Source organism: Macaca thibetana, chromosome 11 (genome assembly GCF_024542745.1).
Source record: "Macaca thibetana thibetana isolate TM-01 chromosome 11, ASM2454274v1, whole genome shotgun sequence".
In the NCBI taxonomy this organism is placed as follows: Eukaryota; Metazoa; Chordata; class Mammalia; order Primates; family Cercopithecidae; genus Macaca; species Macaca thibetana.
Genome location: NC_065588.1, coordinates 26301747 through 26319721, shown reverse-complemented (window position 1 = coordinate 26319721; position 17975 = coordinate 26301747). Strand labels below are relative to the sequence as shown.

The 17975-nt window shown below is 40.7% G+C and overlaps 3 protein-coding genes across 14 annotated transcripts in view; 1 reads left to right on the top strand and 2 right to left on the bottom strand.

Moving 5' to 3' along the window:
- Positions 1 to 17975, bottom strand: part of MED21 (mediator complex subunit 21) — a 1150573-nt gene that overhangs the window by 841818 nt on the left and 290780 nt on the right. The window contains exon 1 of one of the 10 annotated variants that reach the window (XM_050746770.1): positions 12213 to 12217. The exons of 7 other annotated variants lie outside the window; for them this stretch is intronic. The gene's annotated coding sequence lies outside the window, so the exon portion shown is untranslated. Of the gene's footprint in view, positions 1 to 1801; positions 1806 to 12155; positions 12160 to 12212; positions 12218 to 17975 lie in introns of those variants that run through there. 2 more of the 10 variants (XM_050746771.1, XM_050746784.1) reach the window with 2 other exon arrangements.
- Positions 1 to 17975, top strand: part of BHLHE41 (basic helix-loop-helix family member e41) — a 348201-nt gene that overhangs the window by 259554 nt on the left and 70672 nt on the right. The gene's annotated exons all lie outside the window — the stretch shown is intronic.
- SSPN (sarcospan) overlaps positions 1 to 17975 on the bottom strand; it is a 112368-nt gene that overhangs the window by 25475 nt on the left and 68918 nt on the right. The window contains exon 1 of one of the 3 annotated variants that reach the window (XM_050746760.1): positions 12395 to 12554. The exons of 1 other annotated variant lie outside the window; for it this stretch is intronic. Coding sequence is in view for 1 of the 2 variants with exons in the window: in XM_050746757.1 (XP_050602714.1) it covers positions 11979 to 12257 (279 nt within the window). In the remaining variant the exon portion in view is untranslated. Of the gene's footprint in view, positions 1 to 11978; positions 12355 to 12394; positions 12555 to 17975 lie in introns of those variants that run through there. One more of the 3 variants, XM_050746757.1, reaches the window with a different exon arrangement.

Here is a 17975-nt window from a genome sequence, read left to right as displayed (position 1 = left end):
AAGTGCAGTGGTGCAATCATGGCTCACCACTGTCTTAATCTCCCAGGTTCACATGATCCTCCCACCTCAGCCTCCTGAGTAGCTGGAACAACAGGCACATGCCACCACACCCAGCTAATTTTTGTATGTTTTTGTAGAGACAGGGTTTTGTCATGTTGCCCAGGCTTGAACTCCTAGGCTCAAGCAATCCTCCCGCCTTGGCCTCCCAAAGTGCTGGGATTACAGGTGTTAGCCACTGTATCTGGCCAATGCTGTATATTCCTAACAGTGAAATTCAGTACAGCAAACATTAATGAATGGTATCTGTGTACTATTATAAATAAATCTCAAAAACGATTTTGAGCAGAAATGATAGGATACTATCTGTATAAAAATTAAAATATGATGTGTTGGTTATGGATATATACATATTTTCCAAGTATGAAAACAGGCTTAGGCATAAAAAATACCAAATTCAGGATAGTACATATCTCTGGGGAAGATGGGAGGGGTAGGGGAATTTGATTAAGAAACAAAACACAGGGGACTTCAATGCAATATAGTGTTTTCCTTCTTAAAAAGTAAAAAAAGCAATTATTACAAAATATTTAAATTTAGCACAGCTAGGAATGGATAAATGGGCATTTTATTATTTTCTATGTTATTATGCAATTTAAATGTTTATAATTTAAAAAATCATAGAATTGCACAGAATTACTGACATTTGTTCAAATTCATACAGAAATGAAAATTTAAAAATCATTACCAAACATTTTTTGGAAAATGATTCTACATTGTTAGTAGAGCCAGAATTCTACCCATACTGCTAAGCTGGAGCCACTCCTCAAATTTCAAACCCTCTCTCCTTTCCTTTTCTGATCTTACCCTGAGGGTTCATCACGTTCTTCTCTGTGCTAGCACAGTACATTGTTTAAGGCACCACCTTGGCATTTTGTGTTTAAAACTAAATTGCAGTTAGTTGTACCTGTGTTTCCTCACCCAGGGACTAAGCTCCTGGGGGCACTATACCTGGCGTCTGAAAATACAGAGGGAGAGTGGCTAGGGCGTGAGACGGTTCTGTTTCACCAGTAAGCACCCTTCTATAGGCTTCTGATATGTTTCTTCTCAACCTCCTAACTCACTCTTGGGATGACTTACCAGAAACTAATCACCAAGTTCCATAAATACTTATTCTTGCAAAATAATCAATTTCCAAAGAATGTAAGAGAATCAAAGATTGTGTTCCAGCCTTTCTCATGAATCAACAGGAGGGGCAGAATGGTTACAAACAGTATTTGTGGGAAGAAATAAACAATCCATAGTTTATTTGTTTCACTTGAGGATTTTTCAAGCCCTCAGAAGAGGGAAAGGAATCTTGCTGATGTGGACTGAGCCTACCCCAGTGGTAGAGTCATGGGCTGGATTTCATTGCTTAGCCATAATTAAGTCAGTTCTCAAATTAGGTCCCATTCTAGAAATCACTGTAGAGATAATTCTACATTAAACTTCTGGGTTCATATATGTCTAATAGTGCAATAAATATAAACATATTAAATAGCACGGTGCATAGAAATTGTACAGTAAATCAATATAAATTGAATTACGTAATATTGGAATGGGAGTATAAATGAGAGAACCATCTTGTTCAACCTTTAAAAATATTATCAAGTGGCTTTTCTAATTGAGAGCACTTTATGAAAAACAGTGTAAGGGAACATAAAGTAATAGATATTATAATATTACTTCTCCTTTGAAAGTGTTTTGTCCTTTTCAACATGAGGAGGTCAGTGTCCCCAAGCAGCCTGCAGCCTCTCCCACGTTTCCCCCTCGCCTCCCATGGCAACACGGGTTAGCCAGACACTGAGCTTTTTGTGATGTGTGTGTGAGGACAGAGAGAAGGGGAGCAAAGCTTCAGGGAGGTCTTGAGGTGGAAAAATTTGTGACGCACACGATTTGGTGACTGAAGAAGAATTCTTTCTTGAGGGTTGTATAACACAATAGTCATGGTCACCCTATGTGCATTTAAAAATTCCTAGTTGGTCTCGAGCCCTTAATGCACACCAAAACCCTTTAAGAGGCTTCTCAAGCTACTTGTTCACGGAAAGATTATGAGACGAAGCCAACCTGTGTGGGTTTGGTCCTTCTGTTTCAGAACCTGACTAGCAAAGAGCCTGGGAGAAGTACATAAACTTATTGAACATGTAACTCATAAACTAAAAGATTCAAATTCTGTACACAGAATTCTGTATGCAGTCATGAAGAAATCCCTTCTCATTTATGATCATATGTTTGCCTTAAGGAGTCTGAGTTTGCCCTCTTCACTGCCTTGGGTGCCCCACTGTCTTCCTGAGGTAGGCACAGTCCTCCTGCAAGTTTCTCCCTGAGAGAAGAGCACCTCCATCCTCCAACAGAATTGATGAGGACTGAAATGCTGTTGCCCTTATCTTAGAAAATGCCTCCTTCATAGCTTTCCTGGCATAGCTAAATGTGAGATGGGGCTAAGCCTGTGAGATCAGGCTAATGGCCTGATATGCATGCCACACCTGATACTTCAGAAGGAAGCCAGCCAGGGAAATGTTTTTCTCCCCACCTAGTAATAAAGCTAAAACTCTCTCCCTCGTCAAAGTCTAGTTAACACATTAGCAGCCCTTGCCCCCTTTTCTGGTCTCCGGTCATTATCTTCCATATGAAAGAGAGGGCTTGATAATAACATATCTAAAAGGGGTTTTTAATTGCTCCTTACAATGAATGCTGAATCTAACGCTTTAAAAACAACTGAGTGGGATGCCACTTAAAAGCACATCCTCCAGGTTTCTCACCACTTCTCTCAGTACCATGGCACTCCTAGCCAGGGGAGAGTTGCTCATTTCTGCAAAGATTAGAAGCAGGTCCAACAGAACTTCTTCAGCAGAATCTGAGAACGCTCATTTGTGAACAAACTGTTTGCTTTCCAATGTCCTGTCACTTACTGGACTTTTGCCAGCCCCGGGAAACACCGTACTGAAACATTCACATTTATGAAATTCATAATTAAGAGGGGACTGTGGCTCTAGCAACATTAGGTCAGAGAGCATTGACTTTAAATAAGATCAAAAATCAAACTGGAGAGTTTACAGTATCCCATTGTGGCCATGCCTTTTCGTTTTGGAACTGAGATTGGATCAATTGTTACAAAAGGCTGCATGTTTTAGTTTTCCCTGGTCTTTCCCTCTTGGGTGACTTGGGTTTCTGCAATAGAGTACTTAGTGAAGGAAAAGCAGAGCCCAACTCAGGACTTCTTAAGTGAGTGAACAGAATCCAATGAGAAGCCCTTAAATGTGTGTCAAAGTGAAGATCTACCAAAGAGCGAAGGCACCTACTGAAGGCTATTACCTCATAAGGTTCAAAGGGAGGGTAGGGGGTGCCCACAGTGTGCGATCACTACTCCCCACAGGACAGCAGGCTTGATCAATGGCTGAACATATAAGCATTTCCCAACCATACCACTCAGCCAGCCGCCTTTGTGTCAGAAGCCAAAGCATCCTTAAGCTACATCTTGACATCAGGGTACTCCCTGGAGCATAAAGAAATGAAGGAATTTACAGCATGGAGTTTCCTAAGCCTTAAAGAGTTAATGCAGCAAAGGAAATGCCTAAGTTAACCTTAGGATTGTATTCACTAGCTAGATTTACTTGATTTTATTTTTACAGAAATTTGACAAAAGAAGCAATCTGTAAATGCAATGAAAACAACCTCCTCCATATGTCTCACTACTGGCATGAGCACAGAGCCACACCACCCCATCGTACCTCCACGTGTCAGTTTACTGGCTCAGAATCCCTATCAGAAACACTCAGACTTCTAGCTGTTCCAAGAAAGCCGTAGGGCTTTCAATAATAAGCCGTGAAACGAGCTTAAGAATCACTGATTCTTAAGGGCAAATGTATAACCCTCACCGGAAGTGCTATGGACTGAACTGTGTCCCCCTAAGTTCATATGTTGAAGTTCTAACCGCAAAAGTAACTATATTTGAAGATAGGGCTTTTAGGAGGTAATTAAGGCTAAATAAGATCTTAAGCATGGGGTCCTAATCCAACAGGACTGCAGGATTCATGAGAGGGGAAGAGAAAGAGATCTCTTCCTCTCTTCACATGCATGAACTGAGAAAGGACCATGTGAGCACACAGCAAGAAGGCAGCCGCCTGCAAGCCAGGAAGAGAACGCTACCCAGCCCCGAACCATGCTGACACCCTGATCTTGGACTTCCAGTCTCCAGAACTGTGAGAAAATGAATGTTTGCTGTTTAAGCCACCCAGTCTACAGTATCTTGTTATAGCAGCCTGAGCCGACTAAGACAGAAAGAAAAATGTATTTTAGTTAATGCCATATGTGTAGGTGTACACATATGAATTTTAAAATTAACCAGGGTGATGGAGTGAGCTGCTTCACTCAGGCATCTGAGAGTTACTCTTGCCAAGTTTTATCTCAATACACAGAGATCTGAGACTGTATCCAAGCCATCTGAAAGAGGGTGTGCCTATGGAATAGGTTTTTATATAGCTTATGCTGTAAAGCCTGTTCCCAGCATCTATTTTTTTAAAAGAAGTTCACTGTAAGCTTATGAACTCATCGTGATAAACCTAGACTTGAACATTCACAGCAAATAATAACTGGAAGGTTAAACTATGACATCATGAGGTCCCATCCAGCTCTGGATTTTGATGGACTTTTTTTGACCAGTACTTCCTTAGTTTGCCAGGATGGAAGACCTAAAAATGAACTGCATTTTGCAGTGAATTATACCTAATTAAAGTTTAATGACTAGATTACATTCCTGTCTGATATGATTTGGTTCTGTGTCCCCACCCAAATCTCTCTCGAATTGTAATCCCCACGTGTTGAGGGGGAACCTGGTGGAAGCTGGTTTGATCATGGGGGTGGTTCCCCCTATGCTGTTCTTGTGATAGTCAGTGAGTTCTCATGAGACCTAACGGTTTACAAGCGGCAGTTTCCCCAGTGCTTTCTCTCCTGCAGCCATATAAGACATGACTTTCTTCTCCTTTGCCTCTGCCATGATTGTAAGTTTCCTGAGGCCTCCTCAGCCACGTGGAATGGTTAGTCAATTAAACTTCCTTTCTTTATAAATCAATCAGTCTCAGGTAGTATCTTTACAGCAGTGTGAGAACAGACTAATACACTGTCCTACAGTAACATAGAAACATATATGCTGAACTCTTCAACATAACCTGTGTCTTTCCTTTTAATGTTATCATTAACCCTTTGGGGCACAGTACAACCAAGTGGATCCAGTGAAAGAACACCCTTAATAGAAATGTCTCAGATACAGCTAAAGGCAAGAGCAAGTCTAGAAAACATCCATTTTCTCAGACCACATTGAAAAAGGAGGTCATATTGGCAATTTAGCTATTCAACTGTTAGACTAAACATTAGTGAAATCTATGCCATTGCTTTCTTCATAAAAGGTGAGAGTGGTAATATCAACATCTAGCATTCAGTCACATCAATCCTAATACGTCCTATTCTAGTTAGGAGAGTGCAAAATAAGTCAAATGACCTTCCTGAGTTCTGCCATTTTATAACATGAAATAAAAAATCTAAGTAATGCTAAGTTAATATGTTCTGAATTATTCTAGAATCCAGAAGCCAAAATGGAATAATAACACATTCCTTACCATTACCTCATAGTTGTCTTAAATGTCATAAATAAATTTGTCTGTGTTTGAATATACAACTACAGTCAGCCCTTTGTATCAGTGGGTTCCATATCTATGAATTTAATCAACCACGGATCGAAAACATTTGGACAAAAAAAGGATGATTGCATCTGTGTTGAACATGTACAGACTTTCTCATGTCATTATTCCCTAAATAATATAGTATGTCAACTGTTTACATAGTATTTACATTGTATTAGGTATTATAAGTAATCTAGAAATGATTTAAAGTATATGGTAGGATGTGCATAAATTATATGCAAATACTACACCAGTTTATAGCAGGGACTTGAGTATCTGTGAATTTTGGTATCAGAAGTCCCAGAACCAATCCCCTGCAGATACTAAGGGGTGACTGTATGTAGTTTAAAAATGGGTATATGCATGTTCAAACACAAGCTCTGATAATGGCAAGTATGGAATAAATAGATTTCAATTCAACATTTATTAACTATCCATTATGTGTCAGGGAATATATAGTGGCCCTGAGAATATTACTTAAAGTAAGAGAATGAATTATTTTATTTTTCATTTGATTATCCCAAAATCTATGTGCCAGTATTTCTATCAAAAAATTAAATCCAAAATGATGACTGACATCTCAAAAGCTTGCAGACATTAACTTTCTGAGTTGAATATATCCACAACACAGGATTGAAAAACATCAGAACCTGCCCCTTCTCCTCCTTATTTCAAACGAAAAAAAAGGAAGAAGATTTAGGGACAACTTCGTCATTATATATAAGCACTCTCTTGGCCTTTGCATATCAGGCTTAGTATAAGGCTGTAAGTAGAGGTGAAAACACATTTCTCCTGCTGATCCTGAACATCTAATGATTTTACTCAATCTTAACCTATCTTATTCTTTATTCTATTCCTGAAATTCTTTCAGGAAACATTTCGCCAAATTCTTTTTTTTTTTTTTTTTTTTCTGTTACGGGGTCTCACTCTCTTGCCCAGGCTGGAGTGCAGTGGTGCAATCTCAGCTCACTGCAACCTCTGCCTCCCTAGCTCAAGTGATCCTCCCACCTCAGCCTCCCGATTAGCTGGGACTACAGGTGGGTGCCACCACACCCAGCTAAATTTTTGTATTTTTGGTAGAGATGGGATTTTGCCATGTTGCCCAGGCTGGTCTCAAAATCCTGAGCTCGTGCAATTTGCCTGCCTAGGCCTCCCAAAGTGCCAGGATTACAGGTGTAAGACAATGTGCCCAGCCTCACCAAATTCTTGAATATTCCATTTTATTTCCATATATATTAAAATTAACTTCTTTTGCCAAAATAATTCAATTGCATTCCATTTTTATACTTACTATGAGAACTTCCTATGCCTATAAGATAATTTTCCTGTCATTATTGTTCTATGTATTCAGTGGAGATTGAGATGGGCCAGGTAATTATCTCTCCTCAGTTCCTAACAATCCTGTGGCAGTTGCCATAATAAAAATTATTTCCCAGGGATACCAGGGATGCTACACTATATTTTGGAAGCATAATAAAGTCCCAAAATGAAGAATAATCTGTTACTATGCAGTGTACGCCTAAAAATGTAATTCCAGATTAAAATTTTCAAATGTCAGTACACCTCTATAGAAAGTTAACACCACATTTAGCTTCTTGACTTGAGGGTTTATCCCATACCCTAATGCCAAACCTTTCTCTCTTCTAGTTACTTTTTGTAACTATGATCAAACCATTTAGCTAAATTACTAACTTACTTTCTCTACTTATAAAATCTGGATAACAATCACATTTGTTTGTTATTTGCTACATGTCATATGTCTACTTGTGAGTTTCGTGGTATATTCTGCTTTAAAATAAATGACCACCCAATTTCCCCTTCCATTAAGGCAAGACTTAACATCAGTTTTTAAAACCTGAATAAACCTGCAACTTGAATTTCTTAGGATAAGTTCACATATGAAAGCTGTTACTGAAATTTTTGACAGGACTTTTAATCATTACAGATTCGTGTGATGAGTTTTACGAATGGCATTAAATAAAAGAAATATTCTTCCCTTTCTTTTAAGCCCTTGCCTTAAACTTTCCAATCTGATTAATACGGTATTTATCTCAGGGTGTTTATTCCACTGAGTGGGGTATGGGAGCAATGGAGGGAGAGTGGGGGAAGTTAAAAAGCACAATAAGGCAAAGAAATTCCTACTTTCCATGGGAATATTCCCTACAAGGGCCAAGAGAATATTGAATACTAAGTATTTTCACTGGGGATGAGACGCAAGAGTTTGCACTTAAATTGACTTTGGAGTAGAGATGCCAAAGCAAATAAATCACTGCAAGTGGAATACTTTGAAAGGTAAATGGGTCTTAACAATATTTGTGTAGGTTAAATTTTCTAATCGGAAGTATTCATTACTGTCAGATATAATAAGGGCATGTGTCCATCAGGATCTGGAGATCTCCTCCAGGTAGCTGATTCATTATTTTTAGGCCATTGCGTAGCACAGCAGACACCCTCCCCAGATGTTACTGAATGAAGAAGGGAAAACAAAAGGTTAAGCATGCAATGCTTTACCTAAACTAAAACGGTATTCATTTGAGTGAGAAGTAAAATCCTCAAAGTCCTTAGATTACTTCAATCCTTACACACTTTTCATCAATAAGAATTCCAGAAAAATGAGCAAACTTGAATTCCCATCTGACTTAGCTACTAAAGCCATTAACAGAATAAAATGCAGAACAAACTTCTTTGTCCTAGGATGCCCTGTACCCAGCCAAGTGAATCCTCAAAAGTTGCTATTTCACTTTGTTTTGTCATTGCGGTATGACTTACATCCCTCAAACCATCTATAAAGAATTATAAGACATGAACAGCACTTTTACAAGTTACATAGTCTCCATAGTGACTCCATTCTGGGGTTTCCCCCCACCCCTTACAGTAATCTTTTGTAATCAAAGTAAAAAGACTTCAATCATCTTTTGACTGGGGATTGGAGTCACATTTATGGATAGATAAAAAATGACCTATTTGTTTTTCTAAAATTCCACTGGACATAAATTTCTGATCATAGATCACCAAGGGCCTCTTTAGTCTGTAACCACACCTTGAATATACATCAAGTCAGTCAGGCATTGGTCAAAGAAAAGTCACCTAAGTGGATTTACCCATATATCCAGGTTCTGTTAAGAAAATGGCAATCCCCAAATTCCAAGTTAATGGGATAGTGGCCCCTGCAAAATTAAGTGATAACCACATGAGAAGAGGCAACCAGAAAAAAGGGAAACAGAAGAGTGGAACATGGAAGGTTGTAGATGGCGTGGGTGCCTCCCTCAGCTTGACTTCGGCCTACATCCTGGGGCTAGTGTGACTCAGCCTCAGCCCCAGCGATGGGCTTGGATTGCTTTGGTTTGGTGGGGCTCCTGAACAGGGAAAACTGATATAACCCAGCAGGATATACCAGCCCTGAATCACTGCATATCCCAAAGGAAAAATGACCTTGAGGAGGCCACTCTCCTCCAAGTTCCTTTTTATAAACCTCCAGAAAGATTCAGAAAGTACTGGACCAATCAAATACCACTGCGATTGCTAAATAGTGACTTGGCTGAGAACAGAGAAAGGTGAGACAGCCAAACTGATATTTTCTTCAGGGTTCAAACTAGTCTTGGAAATGTAGCAAGTCAAAAATGATAGTTTTGCAAGTCTAGAGATGAAATAAAGCCACCTTTCCTCTGAAGAGTGACACCACCAGTGACTGCTTCCCAAGCAGCTGATAAGTAAAGCTAACTCATTGAACCATGCCATTTGTTGGCACTATTTTAAGTGCTTTACATGTATTAATTTATTTCATCCTCAAAGCAACCCGAAAAGGTAGGAATTATTATCATTCTGATTTGGTTAGTAAAGAAATGGAAACCTAGAGAAGTCAAGTAACTTGTCCAAAATTATTCGGCACACAAGTTAGGGGTGGCGGCGCATGCCCGTAATTCCAGCCACTTAGGAGGCTGAAGCACAAGAATCTCTTGAACCTGGGAGGGGGAGGTTGCAGTGAGCCAAAATCATGCCACAGCACTCCAGCCTGGGTGACAGAACAAGTCTCTGTCTCCAAAAAAAACCCGAAAACCCAAAGTTATTCGGCACACAGTGGCTGAGCTAGGGCTCAACACCAGGTGTGGTGCGTACACATCTGCACTTCGCCATCTGCCTTGCTTCTTTTCCCTTCCCTGAAAGCTTGGAAGAGTGCCCCGTGACCAACCACAGACAGTGTGGTGGGGACAAGCAGACCGTGGTGTCTGTGTGAGACAGTGACACATTGCCCAAATTCTGGCCCTGCTAGGATGACAGTTGCTCCTGGCCTGGTTTCTCAGAGACCCTCCTCACTAGTCTCGGGACATCTCTACTAGCTGCTCTGCTCTACATAGCTTCTCAGCTGAAAGAAAATCTAAGATGACAGATTTCATGAGGGCTATGTACTGAGAGCAAACTTCAAATGAATCCTAGATGATAAAAAAGAAAACCAGAAAGAGCAGAGACCTGGCTGTATATAATGCCCTTTGTGCAACACCCAGGGAGCTTCCAGGGCAATTAGGAACATCATTTCCCCCAGGAGATTTAGTTCATAACATTTCTGGGTTGCACGGTTTGTATGTTCATGCCTTAAACCTTAAAATAGGTTTTTTCTCTATCTAATTTACCTCTTTGGTGCTAAGCTTTTTGAAGTTGCAATAAAGAAAGGATGGGGAACGCATTCGCAAATGATATTTAAAAACATTGAATGAAAGAGCTTCATTCTTTGTTTTAATTCCCCTGGCATTAAAGGCCAGACATTTTTTCCCCCTGGGTATGTGGATAGTCATTGAGGTGTCTGAAATACCCAGTATATCTTACTGAAAAGCTATTTTTAAAATCACTTGATTTAGAAAACTCCAATCATGATAATTTCATGGGAATTCTTAGCACAAAAATTAAAGTTTTAAATTACTATGCAAAAATTTGTGTATTCAAATAATCTTAATTAGGAAATACCTCCATCAATGCATATATATCAGGTCTCTCTAATGTCTGTCCATGATACAAAATTATTTTGAGGGATGTTTTGTGAGTTATAGTTCCTGTGGTCAGTAATAGCAGTAAGGATGCAATATGAGACTAGGAGTCAAAAATGTCATTTCTAGTCTTTCCTGATTCGACCACATTCAATCTCTGGGCTTGAGAATGTCATCTAACTTCTCTTAGCCTATTTCCTCACATCCGAAAGGAATAACAATTCCCACTTCAAAGTGTTGTTTCATGGGTCAAATGAAATAACGCATGTGAAAGAGTTTAATAAGCTACAAGACACTGTAATATAACATAATATTAAAGTTACAAACCAAATGTGGTGGCAGCGTGGTTCAATGAGGAAAATGCAGATATAGTCTAGCATAAAAAGCAATCAGCATGGCTGAATGCTTTACTCACTCATGACCCTGGGTGAGTCTGGCGTGGGTTCTCTCATTTGAGAAATGAGAATGATTAAAACGATCCCATCAGGATGATGTGGGGATTAGAAATAATACATGTAAGGCCTCTAGCAGGGCGTGCACACAGTAGGTATTCAATAAGTGGCACCCGTTTTACATTAAAGAATTCATTTAACCAAGCCAAGTATGCTATACGTTTCAACACTCACAACAGCTGAGTACTGTTCTACTTAGAACAGTACATCCATCAGGGGAGTCCCAAATATACTTCTGCCATGGCCAGCGCCCTAAGTTTATCCCACTTTAGACTCCAGTGGATTAAGGCTGTGCTTGCTGTATTCGCATTTCCTGCCTTAGCCCATCATTTCATGAAACTTACTAATGGAGCTTCAGTTTAAAACATAAAATGAATGCTACTCAATGTGGCAACTCCAAGTACAGGCTTTCTCCTCTGCTGCTTTTACTAGATGAACTTAATTCACTTTTTGTCACTTGCTTAAGGACAGGGGTGGGGTCTGGTAATAGGATAAGGAAAAAGCCCGAATGAATCTGCTGTTGTTATTGAGGTTGTTCAGTCTGACCAAAATAAGCAGCTTTTGAAATGAACTCCCCCGCTTCAGAGCGTCAGAGTCAGGCCCCGTGCAGGCTCTGGGAGCGGCGAGCAGGAGAGGGGCAGGAGTTCTATCGCGTCCAGCCGTGCCCCGCCCGGGAAAACCCAGTGCCCCACGCATCAGTCACCAAGCAGAGCGCGAGTTAGAGGAGTGAACCCGGGGAAGGGCACATGCAGCTGGGTTAGTCTCAACTCGACCATGCGACTTCGCATTCCTGTTTGGCAAACGCGCTTAGGCAAAACACACTCGATGCTTACAATGATCCCAGCCCAAAATGGAGTGTCCCTGACTAGCAGGGAGGAGCTGATGCTCGCCATGAGGAAGCCCACCACGGTCACGGCGATGCCCAGGGCCAGCTGCAGCAGGGCGAGCAGCAGCGGGAACCGGCAGCCGCAGCAGGTCCGGGGCTCCTCCTCCCCGCACTCCTTGGGGGCCCCCGTGCCCTTCTTCGGCTCCATGTCGTCGGGCCCAGCGGCGTCCGCGGCCGGCGGCCCCCCCTGCCTCTGCTGGCCGCGGGGCTGCTTGTTCTTGCCCATGGCGCTGCGAGGCTGGGTGGGTGGGTGCGTGTGCGGCGCCCTGGGCCCTGGAGCGCGGCGCACGGCTGGCTCGGCCTGCCCTGGTATTCGAATTATGGAGGCTGAACAAATATGGAAAACATTTGGAGCCGACTCACCGAGCCTCCAAAGGCCACGGGGAGCCCGCAGCAGAGGGGGATTCGAGGGGGGTCGCCAACTGCCAACGCGCCGGGACGCAGCGCCTGCTGGGCCCCAGGCAGGGTTTGCAGGTCGCCCGCGGGAACCGGCGCGGGTCCCTTGGCCGCCTGAGCCTGTGCACTTTAGACAGGCTGCGAGTGCGCGCATGTGAGAGTGCGGGGTGTCTGTTTTCCTCACTCAAAACTCCAGGATTGTTTTGGTTTTGCTTTCTGTGAGGTGCAGTGCAACGTGATGAATGTTGAAATCGTTTGAGCTTAATTAATACACAGTTTAATCCAAAATAGGCATTGCTGGGCTCTAAGCTGCGAAGTCATTTCCAGAAGTTAAGTCGTTGTTACTTTCCTACAGAGGCACAGGCTCTCTTTTCTTTCTGCTCTCTGTAATCCAGCTGACAAACGAATACAGACATTTTTCGCATTTAGGTGTTTTTGAATCTTTCTAAAGATGTTAGAACTCTCTAATTGGGAACTCTCTTTCACATATATTATTAATTATTATTATTTTCCAAACAGGGGCTCACTGTGTTGCCCAGGCTGGAGTGCAGTGTCACCATCCTAGCTCACTGCAGCCTCGGACTCCTCGACTCAATAGCTTCTCTCTCCTCAGTCTCCCAAGTGGCTGGGACTACAGGCAATCGCCAACACACCTGGCTAATTTTTTTTATTTTTTCATAGAGATGGCATCTCATTATGTTGTCCAAGCTGGTCTTGAACTCCTGGTTTCAAGGGATTCTGCTGCTTCAGCTTCCCAAAGTGCTGGGATTACAGACAAGAGCCACCATGCACCTGGCCTCTCACGTGTATTTGTTTTTAAAAGCTCTGTTGGCCGGGCGCGATGGCTCATGCCTGTAATCCCAGCACTTTGGGAGGCCAAGGTGGGTGGATCACAAGATCAAGAGTTCAAGACCAGCCTGGCCAACATGGTGAAACCCCGTCTCCACTAAAAATACAAAAATTAGCCAGGCATGGTGGCATGCGCCTGCAGTCCCAGCTACTTGGGAGGCTGAGGCAGGAGAATCACTTGAACCCGGGAGGCAGAGGTTGTAGTGAGCCGAGATCACGGCACTGCACTCCAGCCTGGGAGACAAAGCAAGACTCCTAGTTAGTCCTCACTCATCTCCACAACAGTGCTTAGGGGGATTGGATTGTCCATCTTAGAGACAAACACTTTTACTCAGTCAATATTTAAGAGTTATTTTTAAAGCACCTACAATGTGCTAAGATATAAAGATGTTCAAAATAGACTTGGTCCTGGCCCAAAGTCACAGAAGAAATCAATAAAACTGATTATTCTTATTCCCGCATACCTCTACTCAGTAGCACTTAGGGCAAATTTCAGTGAAACCACTAAAAAATGGTCCCATCACTTTGGGAGTATTTATATCTCCTTTGGTATGGTCATTGTAACATTCAGAAAGCTAGATTCAAAAATAAGTGACGTTGCCAAGATGTTAGGATAAAGGCTACTCCTAGGTTGTTCGCTATCAGCAAATTTAAAGAAAGTCCAACTCCCTGCTGTTTGCTTTAGAATTAGAAACTAATCATCATCAGCTCTTTTTGTAAACTGCCAAGTCCCCACAAAAGTAACTTTGAAGACAAAAAGTACGGACTTCACCCTTACTTATTTTATGATCTTTGGTGTTCTCCTTATGCCTTCCTTCTGGACCAGTGAGAAAAATAATGGTTCATGGAACAAATACATTTGCTTAGAAAACAGAATCTAAACCACACATCCCAGTCCCATGCAGAGGCAGTAGAAACAGCACTCATTCTCACCAGAGAAACAGAGTGGCTGAGGCAAGGTTATGGTCAGCTTTGAGGCCATCACACCACAAGGGGTTTCTATTGTGAACAGACAAACAAAACCAGGCATTACACCAAGATACCCACCTGACTTGGGCCTGACTGAGAAGAACCCAAATGACAAAACAAGAAAATGCTTGGTTTTCCCATGTAAATACAGTAAATATTTATAGAAAGTCAACTGACTATCTGGAATCAAGTATGTGTTGTTATTAGCTACCTATTGCTGAGTATTCTGTAACAAACACATGACTGGTGCTTTACATATTTTACTGTCACCCCTTATAACCACCTTATAATTATAGTTTCCACTTTTAAAGATGAAAAAATTCGAGTATCAGAATTATTAAGTAATTGGATTAAAGTCACTAACCTACTTATGAATGGGGGTAAGTGGAACCAGATGTGAACTCCAAAGCCAATGGTCTAGAGGATTAACTGTTTTATTAATTATTTCCTGTATGTATATTGCCTATAGGCAAACAAGTGGCTAGACTGTTTAAATTGTGATTTTAAACAATTTAATTGTCATGGGTAGCATAGTATCTATAACAGAGTTAATTACAAACTTAGACCTAAAGATGAGTACTATACAAAAATATCTTGATTCATCACCATAATATATATTTAATGGCCAAAGGAGACCATTATTCCATTAGTACTAGTTTATAACTAGATACAAGCTCTATTTGCTGACCATACTGCCAAACTGCCATGTAATTCGAAGTGAAACATTTTTAGCCTTTTCCTCAAAACCTTAAATTATATGTAAGTTTAAATAGTCAAACAAGATAATAGGATATTGCTGTACATTTGTCTTCTGAGTTTCACAACTAGTGGCTTACAGTTATAAAACAGTTGTACATATATTCTTTTTTAAAAAGCTTACTTTTAATTGCCTCACTGAGACACATTACAAATGAAAGCAATGTAAATGAACAACATCCCAGATGTATTGAAATTCTTCTAGTCTGATTACAACTGCAGACTACAATTTTCAGCCTTTGGTGGTCTAGGGAAACTCACACCTGCTCAGTTTCCCAACGGCATGGTTGAGTCCGTGTTTAAGGAGGCCTGGTCTTTGGTAACACCATGAGTTGATAGTGACGAGGATGTCATTTTCACTTAATTGATATCGGAAAGTAAAAACAAAGAAAAGTTACTGTCAAATAGTGATAGAGAGTAATCAAGGCTAAAATAGATCAGACTCTCATTACGGCTACAACAAATAAAACTTCCTTTTACACGTACCTTCCACTGAGAAAAAATCATCACGTCTAGCTCATCACAGAGTTTAACAGAAATGAACCAGGTTTTTCAGTATTCATAAATTATGATGTCACCATTTTATAGGTGAAGCAATAACCTCTTCAGATATTTATATTACCGGGAAAAAAGGCACAGTAGGAACAAAGTGTTTTCGGATACTCTTGGCTGCTTCCATAATTCAAAACTGACAAAGATTGTAAATTAGAAATTGCAGAAGAGTAGTTAATATATGGTTTAGATTATTTTGATCCTCTTGGGGGAGAAAACAAAATCAAGCCAGTATCTCTATCTTTGCAGTCCATCTCAAACTTAACATTATTTTCAAGTATTTATGCATCAGAAGTTCAGAACAGGGAAGATGATAACTCTTTAAAACTAGTGTGATTAACAAAATGTCCTTAGGAAACCCAAGTAGAAATAATTTTTAAACCAACATATTCTCAAACACATGATCTTACAGTCCCCAAGAACAAAAAGGGATTTAAGAAAAAAATTATTACATCTCCAAGTTTTATATCAAGCCTTTTTCATATGTAACTAAATATATGTAAAGTGTTCAATTAGATTCGATTTAAAGAAGTATCAAATACTCTGCCGAAAACAATTAGGAATTCATTTGTGATATGCAGGCTGCTGCCCCCATATGCCTTGCTGGCCTCCATACCTAAAATGACTCTAGGGATATTGCTGACCTCTGTGTGTGTATTTGTGTGTGAGTGTGTGTGTAGAACAAATTAAAGCAACTCCTATTTTTTTATTTCCTTTATTTCTATGTCATTAATTCTAAATGTGTCTTTGGGCTCAATTTTTTCTCAGCAGAATTGACCCATTTATAATTTTTGCTTGGCAGTTTGTATTTTCAAGTTAAATATCATTTGGACAATGCAATCTTTATGGTCAACAAAGGGCTTATGACTTTCTCATTCTCTCTCTCTCTTTTTTCCCCTGGAGATGGGGTCTCACTATGTTGCCCAGGCTGGACTCAAACCTGTGCTCAAACAATACTCCCAGCTCAGCTTCCTGAGCAGCTAGGACTATAGACACATGCCACCACACCTGGCTTAACTTTTTCATTCTCTGGAGAACTATAGAAATGATAAATCTCGTGGCCAGGCGCGGTGGCTCACGCCTGTAATCCCAGCACTTTGGGAGGCCGAGGCGGGCGGATCACAAGGTCAGGAGATCGAGACCACGGTGAAACCCTGTCTCTACAAAAAATACAAAAAATTAGCCGGGCGCGGTGGCGGGTGCCTGTAGTCCCAGCTACTTGGGAGGCTGAGGCAGGAGAATGGCAGGAACCCGGGAGGCGGAGCTTGCAGTGAGCCGAGATCGCGCCACTGCACTCCAGCCAGGGGACAGAGCGAGACTCTGTCTCAAAAAAAAAAAAAAAAAAGAAATGATAAATCTCAATCATGTAATCATGCATTTCACCTATTTTTAAGGTGCTATTTATAATACCAAATTTTTCTACATGTAATTTTGATTTTTCCACTGTATATGATACTGTAGAAATAACTAACTGTATTTTAATTGAGAAATACAGGAGAAGAATGGATAAACAAATTGTGGCATATCCATACAGTGGAATACCACTTGCTAATAAGAAAAGGGGTGAACTATTGATACAGGCAATGACTTGGATAAATCTCATTAACAGTGTGCTGAGTGAAAGAAACCAGACACAAAATAATACATACTGCATAATTCCATTTATATAAAAATTTTAGAAGGCAAAATGAATCTACCGTAATTTAAAAAGTGATTGTGGAGTTGGGAAGAGAGAATTGTCTCGAAAAGAGTAAGAGGTGACTTTCTGGGTGATGGAAGTAAGTCTTCTATATCTTAGGGGGTGACCACATGAGTGTTAGTTGTCAAAAGTCACTGAACAACACTTACGATCTGTGCATGTTATTGTATATAACGACATCTCGATTTTTTAAAGTAAAATAAAAGAGAAATACAGGGAGTCACTGGATGTCCCTCAGTAACTAACAATAGAACAAGTAGGAGGTTTTTTGTAAATTTAAGTTATCTCACCAAACTCTCCTAATGCCTCTACTGCCATTCTAGATCCTCTGCATTAATTATCTATTGCCACAATAACAAATCACCCCAATATTTAGTGGTTTGAAACAATAATTATTATTTCATGGTTTCTGTGGGTCAAATATTCAAATGGCACACAGTAGGGATGGTTTGTTTCTTCCTGTTATCTCTTGACTCTCTGCTGAAAGACTTAACGACCGGAGGCCTGCGATCAGGAGGATCCCGTCTTAGTTGAAGCAGGAAGATCTACTTCCCAGGCGGCTAGTGCATCTTGTTTCCTTTCCAGATGGCCTATCCACAGGGCTGCTTGAGTATCCTCACAACATGGTGGCTGACTTTAGAATAACTGATTCCGAGATTGAGAAAACAAGGTAAATGCAATTCTTTGCATGATACAGCCCCAGAAGTCACTTAGCAACACTTG